The 16,606-nt window shown below is 38.7% G+C and overlaps 1 protein-coding gene across 8 annotated transcripts in view; it reads right to left on the bottom strand.

The window, feature by feature from the left end:
* The window catches only part of FNIP2 (folliculin interacting protein 2), a 95,572-nt gene that overhangs the window by 36,506 nt on the left and 42,460 nt on the right, over window positions 1-16,606 (bottom strand). For 4 of the 8 annotated variants that reach the window (XR_014183871.1, XR_014183872.1, XR_014183873.1 and 1 more), the window contains exons 15-19: window positions 15,983-16,139; window positions 14,607-14,807; window positions 10,933-11,048; window positions 9,282-9,722; window positions 5,785-5,828 (exon numbers count right to left, since the gene is read on the bottom strand). Coding sequence is in view for 4 of the 8 variants with exons in the window: in XM_082050697.1 (XP_081906823.1) it covers window positions 9,644-9,722; window positions 10,933-11,048; window positions 14,607-14,807; window positions 15,983-16,139 (553 nt within the window). In the remaining 4 variants the exon portion in view is untranslated. Of the gene's footprint in view, window positions 1-5,784; window positions 5,829-6,337; window positions 9,723-10,932; window positions 11,049-14,606; window positions 14,808-15,982; window positions 16,140-16,606 lie in introns of those variants that run through there. The other 4 variants (XM_082050697.1, XM_082050699.1, XM_082050696.1 and 1 more) reach the window with 1 other exon arrangement.

The raw sequence follows: 16,606 nt of genomic DNA, 5'->3' as shown, positions 1-16,606 counted from the left end.
TTTTTGTTTCTTCTTGTATTTCCTCCTGCCCCTATCCTTCCACAGAGTGTAAAGCTGTAAGACTGGTTACAGTGTTTCAGCTCGCACATGTACTTCAGAGAAAAACCGCATGATATTACTATTTTCTATATTAAAATAGACAGATATAACGATGCAGCATTGCCACAGCAGAACATTCATTACAGATACCTGCACACTAATGTGTAAAAGCGCATAAGCTGTTTCTGTGAAGCAGTAAGTTAACATCTTGTATGCTCCACATGCTTGTCTGTAACACCTTCCCACTGCCTCAAACAAGAAACTCGCTCAGAGACAAGTTTGATCTTTCACTTCTGCCTTTATTTTTCTGAAAACTAGCACTTCTCCTGAGTGGTACCGACTCCTGCCATTTCTCAGCAAGTGTTGCTCAGCAGCTTGTCATAAGTTACTTTACCCCACATCACTCATGCATCCCAAGCAAAAAATAAAGATGCATAAGAGAAAAGAAGCAGGTGTTTAGAAAACCAAAATACATTTCCTTGGCAGCATTCACATGGTAGATACTTTCTGCTAAATTATTCTTATGGGCACAATTGTAATCGTACACAATGATCTTTCGAGCCAGTATATAAGAATGAGAGAACTCTCTCTCTCTTTTTTCATTCCTGAAAGACAGATATCTGGATGCCAGACACTCTCTCTGACTCTTTAAAGCAATTGCCAGGAAGGGAAAAGGGAGGTGTATGCATGCCCCTTCTACCCCAGCACAGCTTGGCCAGTGAGACAGTCCAATTATGAAGGCACCATTTTAGTACTCAGAAGATCCAGTACTAACCTTTGCCGCAGCCTCCGTGTATACCTTTAGCCAGTCACCTCATCCTTCTGTAATGAATGGTGGTGATTACCAGAATGCTGAGAAAACAAACACGAGCTGCTTTTAAGCTGAGACACAGGGTGAAAATTGCAGACTTGCCACCAGTCAAGCTTAATCAAGAATTAGGCATGGTTAATCAATGCATTTAACTCAGCATGGTACCAAGGTTAAGATGTGTTACACAGTGACTAGAGATAAGTCTGGTGAATCCAGAGACAATCTCGGTACTGCTGTGTAGTGCTACACTACACCGATAAGCTGTGCTATCGGGATGCTCTACGCCATGCACCATTGCACAGCATGTAAAGCTGCATTTAACTCGAGCAAGCCCTCCGCTCTGTAAAGTTCACAGTCATGTTTCAGCCCCAACTACAACACAACCCAGCTCAGCACCACAGCTCTGAGAAAGGGGGCAGTGGTGTGCACATTGGCAGCCAACCATCATCAAACTATTGGAAGTGTTACAATGCAAAGTATAGTCTGATGCTGCCACAGACTTTATCCCAGACGACTAAGAAGCACACCTGTGTGCAAAACTGTAGTTACACGCTTTTTAGTGTGGTCCCCTCTTGTAGGGGAAAGAGTGACACTTATTGATATTTAACAACCAGCAGTAAGACAGCCTGCAGGTGCAATTTGCAACTCATGTTCATCAGGACAGCAATTTTTAGAGACTCCTGCTTCAAGCATTTTGCCTCCCAGCTCAAACCAGAATGAGGTTTGAAATCTCCTCAGCACAAATTACCAAGTCCATACCAGCTTTCCCTGGGGCTGGCAGAGCAGTTGCTAGCCACAAAAATAGACATGCAGAAAAGGCTTCATATATTTAGAAGAAAAGCGGAGAATACTAATTTTAAAAGAAGCAAGGGAGGGAGGAGGCAAGCCACCTTCCCTGTGAAGTTTAGTATGATCCCAGAGATTAACTAGTTAGTTTATGTCCTTAGCAGCAACATAAACATCACAAGGCTCAGGACAGGCGTCTTTTGAAGACGAGAACAGCATTCTTGAGTTACTAGCTTCCTTATCTATCAAGAGCTTATAGACACATCTGGGAAGCCACCAGCTCTTCTTCAGACTGCATTTAATTGAAGCATGTAATAATGCAGAACTACTCCCCTGACTGCTCCCACTAGACAACAAATTACCTACAACACTCAGAATTTATTTAGCAACATTACAAATGGGCTTTTCATGCTTTGCTTTTGGTCTTTACCCACTATGAGCAACATGGGAGGCTACTGCATTCCTGGCAGAGGCAAATGGCACATGGAAAACCAGAGGTGGGTGTAGCCATATCTAGGTCTAACACAGATGGTTTGAATAGCAGAGGTCTGACAAAATAACTTGAAACATTGGTGTCTAAGTTATGTCCCCAGTTGTGTTGTGCTGACATAGGTCAGTCCATCGCTCACTTCAGCGATGGCATCAGGTCGGTATGCAGAGGAGCCTGCCTGACCAGCCTGTGGATTCAGCCACCCCTTCACGTCAGGGACATCACACCCCTACAGGAGACAGCCAGAAGTGCAGTTATGGTAAAGAGCAGGGCAAAGGAGGAAAGCTAGCTTTCCCTCAGCACTAACTCCGTTTCTGTTTTGTGTCCCCCCACCAGGCAGCCACCTCCCTATATCCTTGATCAACAAGGCCACAATGCGAGGGCCAGGTTGGCCTGGAACTTGGGCAGGCAGGAGGGATGGCTTCACCCACACACCAACCAGGCTGTGACGGCCCAGGCATCCCAGGCATCTCTGCTTCCCAAATCAAAAGGTAAGGTTTATTTTCGCTAATAGAAACAAACCTGAAGAATTGAAGCCCACACACAAGTCAGTCCCTTACAGAGGGCAGCAGGAGCTGATGGTTTAGAAACACGATTTTTGATTTCACATTGGCCATGTTGTGGCCATGTTTCAAGGTCACAAAAGTTGCACGCTCTACGGAATCACAGAGATTTCAAAAAACGCTCAGTTCAAAAGCCCTACATTTTTCAAAGTTAAAGTGAACAGTGACTTATCTTAAGGCTAACAGGGCCTGTGCAGATCTTAAAAAGAAAAAAGTGGTACAAAATTGTAGAACATTTAAAATGAAAACATTTATGGGACAGTAACGAGCAGAGAAGAGGATAAAATTCTTCAGGCTTGTTTTGCCTAGGGGAAAAAAAGATGAGGTAGTAAAATAAAGCTAAAATAGTAAAAATTAAGGACATATTTGAAACAATTTTTTTAGTAGACAGGATTGGAATTCAAGCCAATGGTAGGCAAAACATCTCTGTGAACCAAACATCCCAGCCCTTGACCCCACAACACTCTTATCAGAGAGCACAACCACTCCCTGGGAAGACCTCAAGCAGACCTAAGTGTTACTTCATATTTCCACATCCACAAACATTTCTCTGCCTGTAAGAGCAGGAGCTTTCTTCCTTGGTGGGAAACTCCTTCCTCAGGGCAGTCTTTAAAACTCTTTAAAACTCTTTAAAACACCATTTTATCAGATCACAGTAGAATCTTTCTTGTAGCTCCAAACAGAAGAAATCCAGTTTATGAGATTATATTTATTTTTAAGCGCTTGACTGTCATTCCTAAGCCCTTTGGCCTTGTGTTGACCTTTAGGATTTCGAGACAAGATGCTCCTCTATGTGTACTGCTTAAACTCTTTTAGCTTTGGGATTGTGCCAGACAGACAACTGACTGCAACTGTCATGACAGTCATTTTCCAGCATGTGGTTTACTCGCATGTGGCCACTTAAGCTAATTTTATATGGGATCGGAAGCCTTATAGGTCACAGTCTCATGGTTTCTCACTCAGCTGACTGTCCTTTATGTTCAAAATCCTGTTTCATATGTTCAGCTGTGCTCTCTTTAACCATATATTTATAGAAACCCAAAGAATGTGCTTCATGGGTGATCAGCAGAAAGCTTTAACTGTTACATGACTTCTTAATTTAGAAAGAAAAGGAGGTAGAAAGACTGGCAGAATTTTGGCACAGGACCCAGTTACTTTGTGAAATAGTTCATGTTTAGTTACATGAATTCTATTGCTGTAGCCTTGGACTCCTTGTTAATAGGAGGGGAAGCTCTTCATCGGTTCTGTGATCCTCCTTGCCATTTATGTAACAGGGAAAAATCAGCTGTTCACCATTAATATTTGTATTGCCTCAAATTACACCTTTTGAACGTATCACAGAATTTGACTGCAGAGTTTGAGAGTTTTTCAAATCTAGGTGTTATCTTCTCTTTTGCAGCTGTCAGTTTTTAAAGCTCCTTGGCAGCCCTCTCAGCCATACCACCTGAGCATTTATTATACAGGTCTCCACCCTTTCCCAGTGCTTGGCCATTTAATACTGGTCAGTCTGTGCATTTGCCTTTTGCTAACTTCCCACGGTCTCATTCATATGAATTCTGAAAGAGATGGGCTAAGGGCCCTTCAGAAAAAAGTTAATCCACTGGATATCACCAACAGCTTAACTACAATTTTTAAAAAGTGGTTAAGTCAGAGCAGAGGAGCTTCATGGAGTCTTGCAAAGCCTAGCTGGAAGCCCAGATTGCTGCCCCACACAAGCTGCTGAGCCAGTCCAATGGCCCACAAGTATCAAAGACATCAGGAGCCAGAGCAATGTCACTCCTTTTCTCTCTTGTTCCTAGCTGAGGAGTCCTATCTCTTCCCCTGCCCCTACACTATCACTTATTGGAGCCAAATTCCACTTGTTAAACCAGCAGACAATCATCAGCAGCTTTTTTTCTGCAAACATGCTGCACCTGGACAAGAATGATTTGATGGGCAACAACGTGCAGATAGGGTTGGTGTGACAGGAGGAAAGAGCAGTCAGGATAATGGCATGTTTCCCTTGTTGTAGGGATTACCTACCAAATTGTTTTGAGCCTTCTCATGAAAGTACAGACTTAGAAAGAGGGAGACCACTATAGAATTTGGCAACAAGAGAGCTGGAGTGAGGCTACAGCTCTCCACACCACCATCATTTGATGTACTTTTCACAGTAAAACAAAACAAAAAACCCAACACCTCCAAAAAAACAACTTTCATTCTTATAAACACCAACTCCGGTTAACCTCTATGACATGTCAACATCTGTGCAGGAGTACTAACAGGAGCACAAATTACATAGGAGTCATAGCAGACAACACAAGAGACATATCTCCTACTTCAGGTGTGCGCACACAAGCATTTGGCACCTTTGAGCATGAGAAAATAGGTAGATTTACTTCCAAGTGCTCCAGAGTTGATAATTACTGCAGCCAAACTAGAAAGCCAGAAACTGTATTCAGAGCACTGTGAAAAGTCCCTGATGCCAAAGCTCCTGTTTTTTTTTTTTTAAATTTCCAATCCTGATTAGCCTGACCAACAAGCAAACCTCAGACATTTCAGTCGACAGATGTGTTTACACCCTACAAATCACACTGTACCTCAGACCTGTTCAGAGATGTTCAGCATAATTACACTTGATCATCTCTTCTCTATTTTTATTTTGTAAATAAGGACTTTCCAGTAAGCTGCAGAATACTAAATAGAAATCCAGCTCACAGAGTTTGACAAAAATGGAAGATCTCTATTTTAAACTAATTCACGTCAAGTCCCTCAACCAATTCATAATCTAGTAGACACAAGGTGTCGCTCATTCCTGTTGAGTAACCTTTAAGATTGGATACGTTAATGTAATAGCAACGCATTTTTCACAAAGCTCTTTTCACACGCACTTGAGCTAAGTGCCAGCCACACAGGTGTGTGCAACCTCTGCAGGCCCTATTCCAACAGTTAGTGTCTTCACTTTCCATTATCATTTGCAGTTAGTTTTCATAATATAGGAGCTCTTATTTACATATATAAGTGGGGTAAAGCTTCCAAAGATGCTGGTAGTGTTCAATCAGGTTACAAATTTTGTGAAGCTTTCCTGTTAGACATTACTCACAACATTTACTTACTGTACTAATGGGTTATCAGATGTCCATGCACTATTAGATCTCACCTACAACAAGAAGAACAGCTATTTCAGAAGGAAGTTTTAAAAAAGATACCAAATACTATTTACTTTCATTTCAGAAAGTTTATTGCACCAAATGCCGCAAAGAAATAGACCAAAATGATAGCATACATAAACAACTATAAGAAAAAAACCCCATGTAGTTTGACACTGGTATTCAGTCATTCCTAAAGAAGCCTATGATCTCCAAACATGCAATAGCAACAACTTTTTTTCTACTATGGAAAACCTGCTATGTATGTCAAATTAGCCCACTTGACCTCACAAAAAAAAGAAAAAAAAAGTCTAGAATACATTCAGCAGTTCAGATGGGATTTTGATTTGGGTCCTTTTAACTGAAGTAGAAGTTATACTTAAAGGATAAGTGATCATTTTGTGTAAACTTTGTATATAATAGTTCAGTGTATCTGAAAAGGAGTTTTGACTTGAAAAGTTAAGATGCATCTAGTAGGGAGTGGGGAAGATCAATCTACAACTCTGGAGAATGCCATTAGAAGTGTGTATTACAGAATTACAGAATCAGTGTCTCTGGGTTTTTTTTGGGCAGAAGAAAGTTGTATACAGTAGTTCAGAGAGCACCTACTTAAAATGTTTAGATCTTGGTATTGTTTTGGGTTAAAGAATTAATTTAGTTTAAATACAATTTAGCATTTCATTCCTCCTCTCTGTGTATGAAGGTTTAGTCTTGCCTGAAAAAAACCCATACATTCTTTAAATTGCACTGTGTAAACTGCATTCACGCGGGATTTTGGAAAGACTGTGCACTCCCACTTACCCAAGAAAATATGTATTTAAGTTTACAAAAAACAATATAATACTGATAAAACTAATTTTGGAATATTTGAAAATTAAGCTACATTTTAAATTTCAAACACATCTGTACATTCATGTCACTTTTCATCCTATTAAAAACAAAACCAGAAACATGCCCTAAAGATGTCTAACAACGCATCTCTAAATACTTACTGCCCTGTCATGCCACGCTAATTTACATAAACAGCAAAATGCTACCAAAAACAAGTTAAAGACTTAGAACCAAAAAAACCCTAGAAGGTGGAATCCTGTGAACTGAGGTAGTACATTTGGTGGAGGGGAAAATTTGTATTTAACTTTCTTTAGTCTAAAGCCTTTTAAAAGTAGTAAACAGCTTTCATTTTAGATTTTCTTTCCCCCAAAACTAAAACTGTGAAAACAGGTAGTGCACTGTGTAATTTCTGAAGAGCAGCAAAATGGTAGAGAAAGCAGCAAGAACTATAAAGTCTTAGCCTGGGCTGAAGAAAATCCAAGTGCTTTTGACCATCGGCTCACAGGCCACCCTTAGGTTAACTTGATGTCTTGCCAAAAGGCAGATTTTTTAAAAATAGTTGACGTAGTAAAATCAGGTTGTTACTGATCCTGGTATTAGTCACGAAATCACTGAATGTTGCCTGACCTTTGACTTTCTTAGTACATTCTGATAACAAAAGCACGTATTTCTTAGAAGAATTGTCAGAGTCTGTTCAGATAAAACCCCTCAACTTATACTTTAAGAGAACAGGAAGTGACTTTCAGTGAGCTCAGCTACTATTTAAGAGTGACATGAAATAGAGGAGGTACATGAGGATTTCTGTATACACTCAGGGAAGTGGTTTCATAGTCCTACACATGTGCACACAGACGTTCTCCATCACAGGGGTACTTTATGTGATTTGCTTTATGGTTCTTCCTTTGTCTTAACCTTGTGGAATAGAGAGTGATACCTGCTAGCAGCTATTTGCAGAGGTTGGTTTAACTTCCACAGACAGAAGGACTCTCAGATCAAAGATATGAAAAGTTTGCTAAACTATAAGCAGTAGGAGAAAACCTGAACCACAGAAAGATTTCAGGCTTTTTAGGCAGAATACTAGGGACAGGTATGAAAATGTGATTAAAGAAACATCTGGAATGTTAGGTCAGAAACCCGGCATATATGAAACAGCTTTAGAAACATTGTATCAGAATAATAAGTATCCCTCCACTTGGAAACAACCTCTCTTCACAGTAAGTCAGTCTACCTATTTCCCTCAAAAAGCAATACAAAGTTAATCAAGACCCCCATCACATTTAAACAACTCACAATATGAACATTTCCTTGTTTCAAATAACTGAAAATTTACTGTAGAAAAGTCCAAACATCAATGTAGTAGGAAATAAAAACACTTTTAATTAAAGTGTGTCCCTTCAGTGTTAAAAATCTGTAATCACTAAGAAGGAGAACTCACAACCGGTGACTAGGAGTTTCCTATAAAAATTCACTATTCCCAAGCAGCTGTGTTGCCAGCAATTTGCTTGCAAGCTGACGATTTCAGACACCTCATTCCTGCTGGCTCACAACAGAACAGTCCAACATTGAGTTTTCCGTTTCTTTAAGAATGGTTGTTTTGATCCTTTGTTCTTTCCTCAGTCTGGTCCACAGTTTCATATCCAGCTTAACAGTGCTTTATACAATAAAAGTTTTTTTTTATTTTACATTCATGTTATCAATCACATGAAACCAGCAAAATACAAAATTTTATTTTGCTTTCTAGAAACAGAGAAGGCCAGTATCAACTAGTGGAGAAGTAGCTTCTGGTCTCAGAGTAGTTAACCTATTAAGGAAAGGCACCCAGATTATAGTTCAAGATTTCTGTAGAATCAAAAAGGGCAGCTGCAAACATTCATAATAATATCAAATATTGGGGTTTGCCCCCTACATTTCATTTTACTTCAAACAATGGTCCTCTTTTATTCCTACTTCAAGTGACAACTAGTAGCTGGAAAAAAGTAATACTTTTGACTAGAGGTTTGGTGGGGGGTTGTTTGTCTTTTACTACCCCAGTAAGATTGTCTTCAGTTTGTGGCAATTGCTTGACGTATGTGCGCACAGACACGCACTAACAGCACTAGTATCACGCGTGAGTTCATCAAATTCATACTTCTTGAAGACAGTAATACTTGATGAGATCAAGACACAGGTTTAGCTCCCAGGACTACAGTCATACAGAAACTCAAAAGAGTTATCGAAGTTGCATCAGCAACAAATGTAAACTTGTAGCAGAAATTCCATAAGGCTTTCCCATAAAATCCCTAGCTCAGAAGTCCATTCCATTCCACTTCTAGCCATAGGCTCATCTGAATGCCTCCTTATTAAAACAGAAGTCACCACAGCTTGCTTAACCTCTTGTCCTTAAAGGGAAAGTCACATCACCTCATGCACACCTCCATTCCCACACAAAATTTGGCTGCTGAATCCAGGTTCCTTGTTCTGACCCATTCATTCTACTATACAAGTTATGCATATGCTCTGCAAGAAAATCATGTCCCATCTAATATACTTGCATATAGGAATGCTATATACATAGTTTACAGCACCTCCTTCTCCCCAGCAAAGAAACATACACCACACCCAAGCGTAGTATTCTGACATACATTCTAACTCACTTGTTCTTTCAACTGTTACTTCATGGTTTTGAGCAGCGTTTTGGATGGCAGCTCCCAGTCTGCCACACAGTGTTAACTTTTGTCCTTTGAATCAAAATAAAATGCAAAGATGCAGTCACTTTCTTGATTTAAGTCAGAAGTGAGATTGTAAGAAAAAACCTGAATGCCTTTTACGTTATGTAAACTGAAGTCCTCCAATAAAACATCTGGTTGAAATCAGAATCAGAAGGTGGCAGAATGTACAGTCATCATCTGCTTTCCTCAGTGTTCCCCTTTACCAGTGTTTGGCACCTCTGTTCTTCATTTGACATTCCTGTTTTCTTTATTTTACTTTAAGGGAATGACTATCCTGAGATCTCCATTTATAAGAGTATTTGAGCAACATATGGGGAATGAGTACTTGCTATAGCAGCCAACAAAGGCAAGTCATTGGATTCAATCCTAGAAATTAAAAAGAGAGATAAACTTTAAGATATACAGTCACCTTCACAAAAGAAGAGAAACACAAGAAGATATTTTTCATCCACTGGAAGTGTCTTTCTATAACTGAGTTCATTGTTTAATTATTATTTATTGCCATTACTCATAACATGCCAGTATATGTAGGTAATAATGTTTAAAACCAAGAAGTACACTACCATTTAAGTTAAAAAATAGCAGTATTACATTTTGTGGTATATAATGTTTTGTGGTTTAAATAAAAACTTTTATTTATTTGCTAAAGCCTTAGCTTGTAATCTTACCAGTCAGTAGGCACCAATAAACTCAGTTTAAGAAAGTACTAAACATCAGCTTAGGGAGGACTGTGCATTTCATGTTTTGAACAGAAGTCAGTTCACCATACAGTAGCACTTCCTTACCAAAAATGTCCAGAAGCTAGAATTATTATTATGCAATAACAGTACCAGGAATGTCTCTCAAATGAAACAGTCAGTTTCCAACCATTTCCAAATGTAAAGCCAATCAGAGGCCAGGATGTATTTATATATATTTATACACTTGTATGCACACTGAGAAAAGTGCTTATTTCAGGGTTTCACTGTTTACAGCTACATTTCTCAGTATGAAATCTTGAGCAGTCTGGATAAAGATAAATCAAGTTCTACCTAGAGTTCTTGGGAACATGTTTTCACTTCCACCTCCTCCCCCTCTTGGGCTGACAGCAGTTGCATCCCTAAAAGTTGCATGCCAATCAAGTACTATTATTAGATGACAGCTGCCAAACAGGACACCTGTCTATTTTCCTACACCTGCTTTTTGCAAACCCATCTTCTCTCAAGATACAGCTGCACCACCTAACCTTCCAAAAATTCTCAAGTATCTGTTGGGATGAAGCTTTGATTAAGGAGATCAAGACAGAGCATGTATGAACGCGTGGATAACCTCCTAATGGCCAAAATCTAAACTTTCTTCATTCTGAAGATTCAAGAATGACAAGTCCTTTGTTCTTGCTGTAGAACTGTGTCTCCTCCTGATTTCCAGATGGCTCAGTAGAAGCCATTTTTACACTGTATTAAGCACATGAAAGAGAAGTGTGCTAAATATGAAGAAGCAAAGCCCCGTGGGAACAAGATGTCAACACTCAAACTGAAAAGGAAAACAACTGCCCCAACTTTTGTCCTTGATTAAGACAGATATCTGCAATACTCACCCCAACACAGTTCCTAGTTCTTTTACATGCACTCTTGTATGTCCTCGCAGATATTCGGAAAGCATTTTGCTTTTGAGATACATCTCTTGTAGTCTATCCTCAAGATGCATTATGCACTGTAAACACAGACCAAAAACCTCAGAATAGCTTTTGCAATTGCATGCAAGTTTTTCAGAAATATAAGCATACCATCCTAGCTAGCTCATAAGCATAGCTCATCCTAGCTAGAATATCTTTCAAACAAAATCTCTACTTCAAAAATCCAGAAGAGGCAACTGGTTTTGCTACAGCTGTGCTAACTACATGAAAAAGTTGCACTACCCTCTCAGAGGAGTACCCTGTCATACAACTGAGGTATTCCAGCTTTCTTGGGCAGCAAGTTTGTTGCACAAACTGCACATCCATTTTCCACGCAAGCCAGCCACAGTGTTTCTGCTGACTTAAATAGTTTTAACTGGGTTCTAAAGACACCCAAGATATCTTACTAAGAATCAAACCAGAATACTTGGATCAAGATGTCTTTGTTATAAGTCAGTACTATTTTTTCCTGAAAGACTCAGTTTGGACAACAGTTTGTAAAATTAGCACTCTAGGTCTAGGGATCTGCCATTCAAGAAACTAAGACTCAAGAAGTGGAAGACATTATTTTATTCGTCATAAAATTAATATCTCTTTCGCTCACTACATTACTGTAGAAGCTAGGTTACAAATCCTTTGTTCAAGCTGAACTACAACTTTAATCACTCCCCTTTTCTTTTAGCAGTAGCATGCTACAAATGCGTATTGTTTTTAAATACAGTCATGTGACACATGGTAATTTCTCATACATCAACTGCAGGAGAACAGATGAACCTTAGCTTCAAAGAAAGGGGTTTTTTTTGGTAAGACAAGGTCAGTAGGTAGAATGTCTTCACAAGGTGAGTAGGTAGGATGTCTTATCAGGTATTTTGTTCTACGACAAAGTAAACATTCAATTTGATATATTCCTTCTTTCCACAGGGCTGGCCACTTCAAAAAAGTTAAATAAGTTCATCCAGGAGATGAAAGCAGGCAGCGCATGCAGAACCTCACATTATCAACTGCATAATCATCCAGCAGACGTAGACAGCAATTAGAAACAGTAGCAGCAAACAGCTTCAGGCCATCGTCCAATGTACTTTCAAATTGAATGAAAACCATAAGTATTAGAAATGAGATGCTGTGAAACCAGTTTTGCTGATTAAAAAAATAATAAACAGAAAAAAGACTTGTGCTTGTAGGTAGCCTATCATGTATTTTTCTTATGGTCTGGAGCAAGATGAAGATTTTTAATGATTGTCTGAGCTTATATCAGGTCTTAATCATGGAAGATAAAGAGACATTTTAAGAACTGTGCTACATCATGGGAGAATAAGATCACTGCCACTAGCAGAGGAAAGGCAAAATCTTTGAGATTAGTGTGATCTATTAGCTTCAAGCAAGTTTTCACTCAAGTCATAATAATAATAACACTTCTGATTCTAGCCCAAACGGACACATTCTTATCTTTTCCATCACATGTAACCCTAATGCAAAAAGCCTATTAGCACTTCCTCAGCAGCTCAATATATTTCAATTCTAGTACTCATGCAAAAGGATTATGGATTTTTTCTTTTATTAAAGTTGTGAGGGAGCAAGTAAGGAAGAATCCCACATAATTGTAAAAAAGAGATTTTTTACATAAGATTATCTGCTCCTCCTGAATGCCAGCAAAGAATCAAAAGATATTTTTTCCCCCGTAAGTTTGGTATATGAATCCATTTTGTTCAAAATGTCTACGTGAAGTGAAGTAAGTTGTTTTTTTTTGTTAGCTTCTGCTGCAGTTTCTCTCATTGACTAAATGGAAAAAAAATGTCAAGTCACTCCTAAAAATAGAAAAGTAGCTTAAAATGAGGTTAAAGATGCAGTCAAAACTTTTGACATATTGCTGACATGTAGCAGTTGCAATCATCACTTCCCTCTCACCCTGGCATACTGCAAAGCCCTCTGCTCTATAGTTACCAGTCTGAACTGCCACAACAAAGATATCACCACTTGCCTTTTATCCAGTCTCAAGTTGGGCTTTGTTTTTTGTTGTACCACAAAAAACTTATTCTGAACTGAAACTGCATGTGAAAAAAAGAGTATACTCCTAACAGAAACTCAAACATACTGCATTAAGCTCCTCTCTGATGGATATTAGTATATATATGTTTTTGTAAAAATTCAAATCAATAGACCACTACAATTAAAACGTCACACTTCTCCCCCTAGAGTTCAGTGGAATACTTAGCTTCCATGCACCAATGGTTCTCTTGTAGCAAAGAGATGTAAAATCCACCGACAGAAGGACTGAAGTGTCTCTAATGTGGATTACAGAAAATTTACAGACTACTAGCACCGGCACTTCACTCTTCCTTTTTGTAAGAAAAAGGAAAAAAATAACCCTGAAAAACATTCTACCTCCAAACCCCTCTCCACACCACACAAAGCATACAGAAATAGCATACGCAGTCCCCAAGGCAACATTGAAAAGAACACTTCAGTTGCAGAATCAACTATTTGGTTTAAAAATGCCAGAATTTAGAGTGTTACTATGCAAGTGTAAGGATAGAATTTAACCAAAGTTGCATATTTTTCAGTGTCCAGAAGAATCCAGAGACAACATTGACAATGTACGCACATATTTTGCCTAGCACTTGACTTCAAGAACTTATTATAATCAATACCACTAATTTTATCCAAAACAGTGCCAACTAATACTATTTACAGCTGTTAGTGTTTAGCTCTATCTTCCTCTTCCATCTGCTAGCACAGTCGTTACACAGGCTTCCTACAAAGTTTCTCAATGCTATCTGCTGAAGGACAAACCAATTCTGTTAATCGAAAAAGGGGTGACTACTGACAAAAACCTACCCCATCTCCCCTCACCTACAATCATGCATTAAAAACTGGATCACAATTATCACTGTCAGAGTAGTGAGTAGTTTTGTTGTAATCAGCAAAACCAGTATTAGTGATTTGCTCTGATGAACTCTACTGCCAATGAGGACAGGGAAGGATGCTGCAGGACAGGGAGTCTGCAACATGACAAAGTAACATCTGCAACACCCCCAACCCCCTACAGAGACACGGGCAAGTCTATCAGAGACAGTGCTTGCTGACAGGGTTGGCTAAAATATGCATAAACCAGAAGGGTCAAGTAAACACACACAGGCACAATTATTTGTGGGGGGGAGGGAACGAAGAGGCACCCACTGCATGGGGTTGGCTAGAAAGCCCAAGAATCCAAAGTTGTATGCCAGGAACAAGGCTTGGGTAAACAGAAGCTTCAACAACATGGAGAGTAGAGAAATGTGGAATTCATACAAACAAAAAAAGTCAAATTTAAAAGTCCTAATCATAAAGACAGAAGGACCATGCCAAAATTGCCTGAACAACTTTTGTTTTGGCATATGTATTTTGGAGTAGTTAACTTTAATCTGATCTTACAGATGTAAATTACAGATAAAACAATATCTGTTACTGGACTGTAGCATGCATTCTTTTAAATACGTTGTACCAACTCTGCATTATTTCAGGCATTACTTCATTGGTGTAGCAACATGGTGTACAAAACTTGGCATTTGCTATCTAACCTAAGCAACTTTCATTAGCTTCAGTAAAGAAATACTTACAAAGTCAGCTGGGACATTGAGTTTGTAAAGCTGTAAAATAGATTGCAATAAACTGGATACTTGACTTGAAACCAAAACGTCCTTGCCTAACTTCATATTGTCCATCATCTTTCTCTGGCTTGTAGCTACTTGTACATTCCATTTGTCTGTGTCTGCAATAATGCAGACAGCTTCTGCTATGGGCTCATCTAGCACTGGATGCTGCAACAGATAGAAAACACAAACATTATGTGACATTTTCATATACATTTCCACAACTCAGTTTGAGGCCTCACTTCTATTTACACTGAGGCAGGGAATAAGAAAGTGATCAAATTCATATTTTTGCCCAAGAGGAAACCAAAGACATCTCAAAAAGAACAAGGAATACCAACTTCAGTGACAGAGTTTAGACTCAGCAATATTGCGTCAGTTAAGACTTAACTGACAATTTGATCAGGCATTTTATTTTTTCTTTAAGTAGTGCTTCAAAATCATTAATTCAATATTTTTTCTTCAAGTATTCCACCTTCCCTGAAAAGACAAGTTTCTTCCAAAATGAAACAAGTCATGATTAGACTGATCCAGTGATGGTGATAGTATATTTTATGTTTCAGAGATATGCAAGGGATTTCACTATGCATCATCAAAGCAGGTACATATGAAGAGAAAGCATTGTGTTAGACCAATCTGATGTTGTTTAAAGGAGTAACATCCACACACGTTGCTGTTTCAGACAGTACATGAACAGATAGTCCAGCAGGGTGATTCTTAATTGCTAGAGAAACTGCTGACAATTACTAGATACACACTTAAAATTGCATATTAACACCACACAGTTACTTCAGTGAAACGTTAGTTTTAAATTAATTATATAACTTAGGAGTACCTACAGCAGAGTAAGAACGTAGCAAAATTCTTACCTAAACACCATTACTTTCCATAGTCAGTCACTTCTGCTAGAGTCTAGTATAATACAGGCCTCCACAAGACCTCCTCTCCCTTGCAATATATGCCACTAAATGGCAAAATAAGATATTTCAACTTGCATATAATTTTAATGAGATATAGATAATTCTGTCTGCTATTGTGATTGAAAAGAGAAGCAGCTTGAGGTTTTTCTTTCATTATTTGTAACTTGAAGTTGCAAACAATTTCCTCGTGTTTATCTTTGAAGAGAAGCCTTAAGAGAGTATAAAGGAAAGCACATGTGATTCTTGCTTGAACAGGCTTTGCACACAATGAATTAAGGACTTATATCTTTCAAAAAGGAAGACATGTCAGGTGTGGCTGTTAAGAACAGGTTAATAGAAAGAAATCTATTCAAAGGACCTCCTTCTGTAGATCTCGGTAACATCACAATTCCTGCCATGACTCAGAACTGTACTTTAACTCACATGCATTGCATGAAGTAGGTCTGCTAGTAGACACTGCTTCAGCTTTTCATCATTATTTATTCCATGCAGCACTAGATCAGGTATATATGTATGACAGTAACCACCCAGAAGTGATCTTCCAAAATTCTTCACACATTGACTGCTGATTGTATTTGACCTGAAATACAGAAAAATAAGACAGGTAAGATTATTGCTTGATGAACTGCATCCAGATTTTACATGAATGAGAAGCTTGGTTTATCAGCCTCGCTTCTACAGCAAATACCAATCAACAATAGTACTGAAAATACAATAAACCAATTACTGGTGCTCTTTGAAACAAGGATTTTAAAGGCTGAACTTTAACAATGTATCAATTCCTTCAAAATGACAAAAAAGCAAAACTACATGTATTAGAGCTTGTGGTATCTATAAGCTCCCTGTTCTGCAGCTAACAGATTTGCTAAATTTAAGTTTTCTTCAACTTGACCCAAGCAGCAAACTTTCTAGCTACCAACCTTGAGCATCAGCAAACTCCACGTCCACCTGTAAAGCTCAAAAGTTTTCAAATAGGATGCCCTTATTTATTTCAAAGCTGTCTTTGATCTGTCAAATACATCAAATCTAAACAGTTATCAGTTGAAG

Source organism: Streptopelia decaocto (assembly GCF_964273445.1).
Source record: "Streptopelia decaocto genome assembly, chromosome: 4".
Classification (NCBI taxonomy): domain Eukaryota; kingdom Metazoa; phylum Chordata; class Aves; order Columbiformes; family Columbidae; genus Streptopelia; species Streptopelia decaocto.
The sequence above is the reverse complement of the archived record's forward strand: the minus strand, read 5'-3'. Positions and strand labels throughout refer to the sequence as shown.